Source organism: Acartia tonsa, chromosome 1 (genome assembly GCF_053477335.1).
Source record: "Acartia tonsa isolate MP-2025a chromosome 1, ASM5347733v1, whole genome shotgun sequence".
NCBI lineage: Eukaryota > Metazoa > Arthropoda > Copepoda > Calanoida > Acartiidae > Acartia > Acartia tonsa.
The window spans coordinates 34,848,392-34,860,546 of NC_137260.1; the positions used below are offsets into that span (position 1 = coordinate 34,848,392).

The following is a 12,155-nucleotide window of genomic DNA, read 5'->3' on the forward strand; positions in this document are numbered from 1 at the left end:
ATTAAGGTTGTCAATAACCACCCCCTCCCCCCCCCCCCCATGTGAATTTTACCCACGGGGTAAAAAATAGTGAGGAGGGGGGGGGGAATTCGGCGCCCTTGAGCACCATTTTAACACCCATCCCCTCCCCCACACACAAAAAACTGGCATGTCCTTGAGGGGAGTAAAGTAAACTTAATTTTAAATATTTTTTAGTGTTTATTTTTACTTAAAATTATAAATCTGTAATACTTACTACTTTGAACAAGATGTTAAACAAGCTTGTTTTAGTAACCAACATGAATTTTTGTCAGGTGGACAAGCTTGAGTTTGAGCAGAACAAGTTGAGAGATCAGACAAACAATCAGAAACAAGAACTTGAGTTCCAAATCAAGACAAAAACAGAGGAGATTGAAATGATTAAGGTATTTATAGTTTTCAAAACTATGAGTAGTTATTGTTAAAAAGCATTTTTTTTTAAAAACAATCATTAAAAAAACAAGTAAGTGTTAATTAGAAAGTAGAAATTACATATGAATTGAATATATGATTCGAAATATGAATTGGATTTAAATAGGTATCTTGAAAGCTAGTCATAGTCATGTCTAACGGCATTTACTCTAATAAAAATTAATATCATTAAAATTTAATTTTTGTTTTAGAATACTGCTGCTAAACTAACAGAGGAGAAGAAGGCACTAATCAAGGATATGGAGGTAACACTTTGTAGCTTCGACTCTAGAAGTCTCAAGTGGCACTTAAAAATATTTTTTGGTATAAAATATTTTCAACGCCAGTAGCAGTCTTTAGCGGCACTTTGGAATATTTTTTGGTATTTCTTTTCTAGGGTCGATTTATCTTGGGATGGTTGTAGTGCCTACCCCCCAAAAATAGTAATAAACATATCCAGGACCTATAAAAAGGCTACATTGTAAAGGTGCACCATATCAGTCCAGAGGTTAGGGATATCCTGAAACACACAGAACCTGTTACTTTTTAAAAAAGTACAAACAATGTTTAAATGGATAATTAAATGAGGAGTTATATATGAATTTTTAGCTGGGAGGGAGGGGACAAATTACCCTTGCACCCAAGGTTTTATAAACTCCTTCTCTAATGGGTTTCTATTAAAAACTAAAGATACTTTTATTAAATCTTTATTTTTAGCTTTTAATTATGTTGCAAAGTTTCCTAAATACCTGGGTTAAAAAAACTCTACGATTATTATCATTTTCTTTTCTAGAAAACTAAACAAGTTTTTTGTTATAAATGTTAACTTAATTTTTAAAAATGTTTGCAGGAGCTTCAAAGTTCAGTGGCAGAGCTGGAGGTCAAATGTCAGCATCACTTATCTGACAAGAGAGAACTCAGAGCTAACCTGTCAGAAATTCAGAAAACAAATTCGGATTTACAGGTCTGATTTATATAATTTCGATTATTGAATTGGGATACTCAGCATTTTAATACGATTTTTAATGTGGATCATGTAGATATTTTGCTTGGGTAAAATTGATTGTAATATACTTGAGCAAGGAAGAATTAAAGGAAGATGGTTGCACAATTATTTTCTGACAATCATACAGTAACTAGCCACAATGTTCAAACGACTGACGAAGATGTGGATATTAAAAAGGCTATTTATTTCAGAGTCGTATAACAGAGATAGAATCTCAGTTGAGCTCGGAACGCACCCGGAGAATCTCAGATGCGGACGAGTGGAAACAGTTCCAAGCAGACTTACTCATTTCCGTCAGGGTTGCCAATGATTTCCAGGTGAGTTGTCAGCACTAAATATCCTAAGCTTCCGATTAGGTAGCTTGTTTATGAAAGGTTTGTTAGAAAATATATTTTGTTGCATATTTTTGCAATCAATTCTTTTGTTATAGAATGAAGCACAAGTACATCTGGAAGAAGTGGCTACCACAGCAGAGCAATTAAAGGAATTCATACATAATGAATAAAAAGAAAAACAATGTTGTCTCCAAATTTTTGCCAGTGGAATGTGTTGTATTCTTTAAGTATTAGACAATTGACAATAAATTGATATAATATATATCCATCAAATATTGATGAAGAACAAATTACTCATTCTGTAGATTAAATTATCAGTTAAAAGTTTGGGGTATAGTCCTTTTCACGACATCCCTCCATAAGGAGCGATTCTTCGTATTTTTCACAGTAGCTTTTCTCCTATTTCTAGCCCCTGCGGGGGGCTCTAACACTGCGGGGCCAATTACCTAACCCTGTGGGGCAATCACCTAACACAATATAACCTAACCTAACCTAAAATAACCTATAAAAAGCCATTTTAAAAATACGAAGAATCGCTCCTTATGGAGGGATGTCGTGAAAAGGACTATACCCAAAGTTTGAATACTACTAGTTTGAAACTAAACAAATCAAATTCAATTACAATACGGAAAGTTTTATGTTTATGCATAGGTATAAAAAAAAATATTCAACACTTTCCAATGTCTAAAGAATTTATTTGAAATAATGTATGAAAACCTGTAGGAGCGAGTTCGAACTCTAGAGGCGGAGAATGACCGCTTAAAAATGGCGGCAATCGCCAAGACACAAACAACCACTAGAACAAATAATACTACAACTTCACCAAGCCAGGTAAAACATCTTGATATGTATAGTAATAAAAACTACAACTATGATTCCACCATCTTTGTAAAAACCATATTTAATTAGACAGTTTATTCATCAAAATTGGGGTTTTCCACCCTCTTTCAGTCCTTAGTCTTGCGTTCCCGCTTCCTTCATTCCCATCACCAACCCCCATCAAATCTCCTTTGTACGTACGTCGTACATGCGCGTGTTAAAAAAAAGATTTTTGAAATTGTGACTATTGGTTACTCGCCTAGAGGCCTTAGGAGACACCTAAGAGAAGAGGGGGGGGGAGTCATATATCCACTTTCCATTTTAATTTTATAAAAGATATTAACAACAAGGGGGGGGGAAGTTTTGACACATTTGCGTAAACAGGGAGTATAGGCTTTATCTTTGGACTGAGAGGATAGGTTATTAGGGATAAAATCATTCTTATATTTTTTTTTGAAGAGTTAGTCTACTTATGAAACAAAATATGCTTTTTTTTCTTCAAATATGTGAATAACATTCAAAAATATGCATATTTTGTTTCATAAGTAGACTTCTAACTCTTCAAAAAAAAATTTTTTTTTTTCATTTTTACCTGTACAGAGAGGACCTGGAGGCCTGGAGCTCCGGAACCTGGAGGCCTATCCAAAAAATCTTAAAACTTGGGAAAATTCATCATATAAGAATGATTTTATCCCTAATAACCTATACTCTCAGTCCAAAGATAAAGCCTATACTCCCTGTTTACGCAAATGTGTCAAAACTTCCCCCCCCCCCTTTATTGACAACAGCAAATCTTAAGCTACAAACACACAGACATCCTCTTATTTCTATATAAGAATAAAGAATAAAAGTGAATACAAGAAAAATATCAATTTCCTGACCAGTCTCTTTCTATTTAGTATTTCAATTCAATTTCAAACTTTTCCTTACGTTCAACTTAGTTTTTGTTGTGAGGAAAACAGGGAGTAAGGGTACAATGATGGATTATTACTTGGATCTTACACCAGATACCATGTACACCAATAAAGTAAAACTTGTAGCTGGCTACCTCCTCCTACTGGATGAACGATCTGATTAAAAAATAATGTCAATAATAGCAACTTAAATTGACGACATAATATCCGTACATTCTACAATACATCCATTGGTAAAATGTCGTTTTAATTAATTTATAATCCCTCTTTCGCTGCTGTATTATTAGATATTAAATGGAGAATATTAATTATGATCAATGGAAAAGCTTATTTACCATCCCTGAATACCTGTGAGAAAAATAACCCAAAAATAAAATATTGAACCATACATTGTCATGTATGTATTAAAATTTGTGTCTATACAGTATACATACATAATTTATATTAGCATTCACAATAAAAAGCAAAAAATCATAGGTGTATAAAAAGAACAATCCCTTTTATAAGGATGGCCATTGACTTCAACTATGGATAACCTATTACATTTTTTTGAGGCTGGAAATTAAGGGTTTTGATAATTGGGTTCCATTTTTGTATATTATGCACTGGTTTTAGTAAATAAACTTACAATTCTTATTGTGTTTTTAGACTGCGGATCTTACAAACCTTCGCACCAAGTATCTGCAACGCACTCAAGACAACAAGGCGACGGTCAAGGGGTTAATCGACTCCATCGAGAGTGCGGCTAAGGCCAAAACGGCAAGTTACAGCCGCAGTTCTAGCACTCCTACCATGCCGACGCTATCGCCAATTTCTGAGCATCCCAGTAAACCGGTATTCACGCCGTCAACACCCACACAAATCAAAGACAACCCGTCGACCAGCGGATCCACGAATGCGTCGCCGTTAACAACTGCGGACGCTGAAACATCAGCGTCTCCTGTTTCTATATTATCCAACAAATCGGCGGTGAACCGCCACCTACGCATGTACGATACTCCATCTGTTTTGGTTACCACCGGCGGTGGATGTGATCCATTGTCAGCCTTGGTTAAAAACGGCGGTAGCAAACGCAACGCTCTGCTAAAATGGTGCCAATCCAAAACAACTGGATATGTTGATGTTGATATTACAAACTTCAGCAGCTCTTGGAACGACGGTATGGCGTTCTGTGCCCTTCTACACACATACATCCCAGATAAGATTCCGTACTCTACGCTGAAGCAGGCCGAGAAACGGCGGAACTTCACTATTGCCTTTACCGCCGCAGAGTCTGTTGGCATCCCGACGACGTTAAATTTAACAGAAATGGTCTCAATCGAACGGCCTGATTGGCAACAAATAATGACATACGTCACCAATATTTATAAATATTTTGAAACCTAAAAAGTTGGAATTGTTAGTCCTAAAAATTCTTTTGAATAGTCATTTTAAAATCATTGTATTTTAATATTTTTATAACATAGAGAACAAAATTCACTTAAAAGATTATAAAAATCATTTTAATGTTTAAAAAGTTTCTCTGAAAACTCTTTCTTAACCTTCTTTTTAAAAATAACACTTATTTTGTACGTAATCTCTTATACTGATTAAGTGCTTAAACATGACAAGAATTTTTATTTATCTTATATGATTACTTTCAACATTGATCTGCCTACGTAAAAGTGCCTTTATTTTTGTACCATAAGATGGAATATAATAAGTCAATACAGTAGATAACATTTAACAAGGATGACAACATTTATAAGTAGCGAAGCTAAAAATCACATGACAAGAGAACAAAATTCATAGAGCAGATGTTGAATTGTCATAGCAGAGAATAAAAAGATAGATAAAATGCAAAAATTCAAAGAAATCACGGAACCTTGTAAAAGTAAGGTTTATGCCTTTTTGCGTCATGATTGACAAATAGACGGAAAACCAATTTATAAAATGAATCTTCACTATAGATGTCTATCTTCAAATAACATTTTCCCCATAGCGTTACGGACTTACGGATAGACAACGTGAATTATAGAGAAGCTGCGCTACTTTGAAAAAAAAACAGTTTTATTCTATTATATAGCATTTGGGAAATGAAAAAAAAAACACTTCATAAAATTTCCTTTTTTATTGACTTATTTCTCCAGCTTGTAATTTTTATATTTTAAACTATGATGCAATCACAGAAACTCATCGATACTCTCTTTTTATATCTCTTATAGTAATATTATATATGTAGCGGGGCTACTATACAAGTCTACTATGTCGGTCGGCCTGTGATTCTTTTCAGAGATCTAATAGGCCGATATATTTATGTACATCCCCATTGATAAATATGATACACAAAATTACCCCTTCTGTAGATCACAATTAGTGGTTAAAACGTTTAACAGTGACACTCAACTTATTGAAAAAATCAATTAAAATTCAATTGAAGTCCCCAAAGTTGTTAGGCCAATGAATAAGAAAACCTTATTAAAAACTTTGGGGACTACTGTTATAAACAGTCTTTTTATTCCATTAATTTTTTACCCTTTCCTAACATTTTGCTCTTCTTTACTGGGCGTATTTGTTCTAGTTTTTTGCTTATATTTTTTGCTACTTTATATGCGTTTTGATAGTCATTTATATGTCATTTTAATTAATAACCAATATAATAAAATATTTTAAATGTAATCTTTAAAGTCTTCTATAATAGTCAAATGTGTTAAAAGAGGACAATCCACGAACCAGAGCAAGTGATTCTAAGCATCTTCCAGCATTGATCATAGTATTTTTTTAGTGAATATACTAGGTTTATGTTTAATAATGGCTTTATCGACTAAAAAGTTAGGTTTCACCAATCACCATGGCCTTATATGAAAAAAACTTTGAAATGTAAAGCAATTTTTAAAGCAATATCATCAAATGCTTTGTTGAGTTCAAAGGACAAAATAAAATAACACTGCAGAAAAGCATCAAATGTTGTAAATTGCAAAAGTACATTAATTAAACTGTTTACAAGTTACCAGCCCTTTTTCTAAATATACATTTTTTATCACAATAATATACTTTTGTGTCAAAGCTTTTAAACAGTTTGAACTCATCAAAACATTCGATGATATTGCACCAAACAATGCTTAACATTTCAAAGTTTTTTTCATATGAAACCATGGTGAAGCCTAACTTTTTAGTCGATAAAGCAAATATTAAACATAAACCTAGTATATTCACTAAAAAAATACTATGGGTCAATGCTGGAAGATGCTTAGAATCACTTGCTCTTGTTCGTGGATAGTCCTCTTTGTTATAATATTAAGAATTAACTTAATTAGTTTACATATACAAGCCTAAAGACAAATATTATTATGTGCTCTTTTTTATACGTGTAGGTATGCCTAACTCGGCATAAGTATTCCTAACTTTTATATGAAGGTAGTTGTACCCTTTATTGACATCTTTACAAATGTTTATGTGATAATAAAATGTCGCGACGGTTTCAATTTTTAAGCAGATTTTTTTATTGAATGTTCGTGCATTTTTTCTAATATGTTTAAACTTTAATATTTAAAAAAAATATCTTTTAAATTGTATTGTATAGGGTGTTAAAGTAATTTTAGCCGAAGTACCCCGCAGATAACTTAATGAGATTGCCTTTTTAAATATGAAACATAATCTTTCAAAAGCAAGTTTGCATTTTTATAGTATTTTAAAACATTTTTATACATTTTTTACATTTAATTGAACCTTTTTGATATTTATACTCTTATAAAATCTTACAGTTTATAATGTTTTCATTTGTAGTAGCAAATCTTTTCTTCAAGTTTTCTAAGTTGGTCTGTCTGTTATGATCACGTGATATAAACCGTTCTTGATATATTTCCTTCATCACACCTCTCCCCTGTCTGCCAATTTTGTATACTTGACAATGACCACCTCCTTTTTCCTTCTCTCTATCAAAATTTATACTGAGCAAATAAGGTATGCTGCTATTTGGACGTATTCGCTCTAGTTATCTTGTAAATTAAAATCCTGTATTTTATTTTGGAGGATTTATTGTGGATTATTTTATCATGTTTAAAAAGACCTTTAAATATTACTGTAGCAAGACATTTTACTTTATATTTATATCTTTATATATATGAATAAATTAGACTTGTACATTTTGTTATTTATTGCTAGGTTGTTCTCATTATTGCAAATCAACCAAAACCTTTTCCTAGCTAATTCATCATCTAATCTGTTTGTAATGGGATACAATACTCTTAAAACATAAGGATATTAGGTTAAGTAACAGAACCCTTTAATTAAATGACCTTTGTCTGGAAGTATTAACCGTGCATGGTAATGAGTTGTGCCTGTTAAGTGTTTCCTTAACTCCCCCGCGACCAATGCTCGGAGTAAAGCAACTAGAGATATCTGATATTTACAACTTTTTTAATTGCTATTTTTCCGAAAATTTGCTTTGATACATTAAAATCCCTGAGTATTCTTATGATACGCCGAAAATAGAATTTATGTTTAATATTTGTATTACTAACGAGCACCCTAAGATCAAAACCCATAAAATTTCCTATACTAGGGTTTCTTAGCCTTACATAGTAGATATAATAAAGCAATATGTAAGACATAGGAAACTTAACTCATAGGCTAGCTTAAGAAATTCCATAGTATTTAACTCTGACTCTTTACCTTTGGGCTTTTGAGTTGTAGACAACTAATTATGCAACTAACTTAGTTGCTTATAGAGACATAAAGCTTAAATTTCTTGTGAAGATTTTTTTCGAGTATACTCTTGGGAACACTATTATTCCATATTAACTATATAACTACTTTCGTCCTTCTAATAGCGCAATTTCAGGAAATTGATTATAACTGAATTGACTAACTAATTGAAATCAGTAGCTAATGGGAGGGGGGTGACTTAAAGGGAACTATCCACGAACGAGAGCAAGTGATTCTAAGCACCTTCCAGCATTGATCCATAGTATTTTTTGTGTGAATATTTTAGGTTTAATTTTAATATTTGATTTATCGACTAAAAAGTTAGGTTTCACCATGGTTTTTGTATGAAAAAACTTTCAAAAGTAAAAATTTTTTTTGGTGCAATATCATCAAATGTTTTGTTGAGTTCAAACTGTTTTTACAAGCTTTGACACAAAAGTATATTATTTTGATAAAAATGTATATTTAGAAGAAGGGTTGGTTACTTGTAATATTGTAAACAGTTTAATTAAAGTACTTTTGCAATTAACAGCATTTGATGCTTTTCCGCCGTGTTATTTTATTTTATTCCTTTGAACTCAACTAAGCATTTGATGATATTACATCAAGAAAATATTTACATTTCAAAGTTTTTTCATATAAAACCATGGTAAAACCCAACTTTTTAGTTAATAAACCAAATATTAAACATAAACCTAGCGCATTTACAAAAAAAATACTATGGATCAGTGCTGGAAGGTGCTTAGAATCACTTGCTCTCGTTCGTGGATAGTTCCCTTTAAGTTAATTAAGTGAACCATTAAGAGAGAGGGGTTGCAATTAAGATGATCGATAAAGCAATTTTAAATGGATTGCTATTTGGCTAAACACACTTCAACAGCTTTCTCAAGTTGAAGTTGGGTTTCACTTTTTTAAAGCCTTGCTCATCAGACGGTTAAGGCTTGACACTTCTCTTGGTTATGTCAGTTGGGGTGTAGATTCAGGGTGCTCTAGGGCAGGAGTAAGGTATAGTCAACAAACGAAATAAATCTAAAATAATATTTTGGGCTCAACTAAAAAGGTCGTCAATTCTTAAAGTTTTGACAGTTGAAAATCCTGTAGGTATAGGTTTTGTGACTTTAAGAAAAAAATTTTTCGTTGCTGGAATAAGCTGGCTCTAGGTGGGGTTATCATGTCCAACCTCCTAAATTCTACAACCTTTCCCCACCAGTGAAAAGGATAAGAATTCTAGTTGATATTACCCATTAGATCTTTTCATGAAAATACCCTTTTTCGAATTTCAATCTTCTGCTAACCTAAAAAGTTACTTTAGGGGCCTAGAAATAAATGTACAAAATTTCAGCTCTCTGTCTCTACTGGCGACCTAGCGCCAGGCATGTAAAATATCAACAGATAACGGTAGCACGGCGGTTTTAACAATATCTCAGTAATGTGCAGGTTTTCAGCTCTTCTGCATATTTCAATTTAAACACATAAGGTCAAAGATATTATATCCAAAAAATCTTTTGTCAAAGTCTACTCTAGACCTAGCGCCAGTCAGTTTGCTAAAATCATGCATTTTATACCTGTGAAAAATGAAATCGCCAGCGCTAGGTGTAGAGTAGACTTTGACAAAAGATTTTTGGGATATCATATCTTAGGCCTTATGTGTTTAAGTTGAAATATGCAGAACACCTAAATTCACCTTCCAAGCCATTCTCTAAGCATTTAAATTTTTTTTTTGAAATAACGGGATTTCAAAACTGCCTTTTGAAAAGGCCTAAAAAATATCTTTTTTTGTCCCTTTTTTCACTGTATGTGTATATAGTTACAACTTATTAAGATATTATTCTCAGTTAAAAAAAAATTGGCACTTCCGGCACCAAAACTGGCAAAAACAGGCAGTTAAACTTCTGAACCCCTACTTAACCCCCTGACAGACCCCCCCTCTATCTCGGCTTCTGTTACAGATAGAGACGTAAAACTTTTTTCTGGTTGTTCATGTGTATTTTTAGAGAATTACTTTTTCTAGTCATAGCGGTCAGACCGCTCCTTATCCGCTTTTTAGCGGCCAGTCGCTAAATATTAAAACAGCTGTAGAGCTGTTTTTGCCGGTTTGGGTGCTGGAAGCGCCAATTTTTTTAAACTGAGAATAATATCTTAATAAGTTGTAACTATAAACAGATAAAAATATTATTTAGCGCCGCCAACCGCCGTTTTACCGCCAAAATTGGCGTTTTCTGTTATTTGTCGTTTTTCGGCGATAGTCAAAAAAGGTATTTTTTTATTATAAAAATAATAGTTTGTCATAAAATTTGGGTTTCTTAGCTTTAAAATTGGCTGTTAAAAAATAATAGTTTGTCATAAAATTTGGTTTTCTTAGCTTTAAAATTGGCCGTTTTACCGCCAAAATTGGCAGTTTCCGTTATTTGTCGTTTTTCGGAGATGGTCAAAAAAGGTATTTTTTTATTATAAAAAATAATAGTTTGTTATAAAAGAAGTTGTATCAACTTTTTTTTTTATAGCTAGCCGGTTCTTTTAGTAAGTAGTAGATGTAAAATTTTTCATAGAATTCAGATATGCAATCGGTTTTTTTGTAGACCTCTTATTTTTTAAGTAATTTAAGTTTTTTAAAAAAATAATTAAGTCGGTTTTAAGGTACTAAAACGCAACAAAATAAAAGAAGAAAATGGTCAGTAAGAACAAAAATAGTAAGATCTTTAATTTGACACCTTACTTTTAAAATTCTGTTGAGTAATTATTGAAAAAATCTATTTTTTTAACCTCGGTATAATAAAAACTTTAGACCTAAATATTTTCTCAAACAGACATAAAAAACATGGGTTCATATATACCATTAGAATCAGAAAAATATTACGAATCCATTGTAAGCAAAATTGAAAAAAATTAAAAAATTAAAAAATTACAGAAATGGCCAATTATTTTTTTTTGTTCAGACAACACTATTGTCTTCACTTTTTTACCCCCTCTTTACCCCCTCTTTACCCCCTTCCCATTTTTATACTCAATTGAAGAATTAAGACGTTGCCTGTACAACATAATATGATATTTTCATATAATTCCTTTTATTGTAGTTTATATACTATATTGTAAACTTTTTTTTTCAATTTTGCTTACAATGGATTCGTAATATTTTTCTGATTCTAATGGTATATATGAACCCATATTTTTTTATTTGTGAAATAATAAAATTAAGTTCAAAGTTTTTATTCTCGTGGGTTTAAAAAAATCGATTTTTTCAATAATTACCTGACAGAATTGAAAAAGTAAGGTGTCAAATTAAAGATCTTACTATTTTTGTTCATAATGACCATTTTCTTTCTTTTTTTTTGTTGCATTTTAGTACCTTAAAATCGACTTAATTTTTTTTTTTTTAAACTTAAATTACTTAAAAAATAAGAGGTCTACAAAAAAACCGATTGCATATCTGAATTCTATGAAAAATTTTACATCTACTACTTACTAAAAGAACAGGCTAGCTATAAAAAAAATAGTTGATACACCTTCTTTGGTTTTCTTAGCTGTAAAATTGGCCGCTCTATAGCTGTTTTAATATTTAGCAACTGGCCGCTAAAAAGCGGATAAGGAGCGGTCTGACCGCTATGACTAGAAAAAGTAATTCTCTAAAAATACACATGAACAACCAGAAAAAAGTTTTACGTCTCTATCTGTAACAGAAGCCGAGATAGAGGGGGGGTCTGTCAGGGGGTTAAGTAGGGGTTCAGAAGTTTAACTGCCTGTTTTTGCCAGTTTTGGTGCCGGAAGTGCCAATTTTTTTTTAACAGAATAATATCTTAATAAGTTGTAACTATATACACATACAGTGAAAAAAGGGACAAAAAAAGATATTTTTTAGGCCTTTTCAAAAGGCAGTTTTGAAATCCCGTTATTTCAAAAAAAAAATTTAAATGCTTAGAGAATGGCTTGGAAGGTGAATTTAGGTGTTCTGCATATTTCAACTTAAAC

The 12,155-nt window shown here is 32.2% G+C and overlaps 1 protein-coding gene across 11 annotated transcripts in view; it reads left to right on the plus strand.

The window, feature by feature from the left end:
• The window catches only part of LOC145317726 (cytospin-A-like), a 63,725-nt gene extending 56,100 nt beyond the window's left edge, over nt 1–7,625 (plus strand). Inside the window, exons 6-14 of one of the 11 annotated variants that reach the window (XR_013879085.1) lie at nt 294–404; nt 642–695; nt 1,280–1,393; nt 1,627–1,752; nt 1,866–1,917; nt 2,492–2,601; nt 4,152–5,706; nt 6,107–6,219; nt 6,763–7,625. Coding sequence is in view for 1 of the 11 variants with exons in the window: in XM_080158950.1 (XP_080015076.1) it covers nt 294–404; nt 642–695; nt 1,280–1,393; nt 1,627–1,752; nt 1,866–1,917; nt 2,492–2,601; nt 4,152–4,889 (1,305 nt within the window). In the remaining 10 variants the exon portion in view is untranslated. Of the gene's footprint in view, nt 1–293; nt 405–641; nt 696–1,279; nt 1,394–1,626; nt 1,753–1,865; nt 1,918–2,491; nt 2,602–4,151 lie in introns of all 11 variants that reach the window. The other 10 variants (XR_013879090.1, XR_013879073.1, XR_013879072.1 and 7 more) reach the window with 10 other exon arrangements.
• Nucleotides 7,626–12,155: the final 4,530 nt, after the last annotated feature.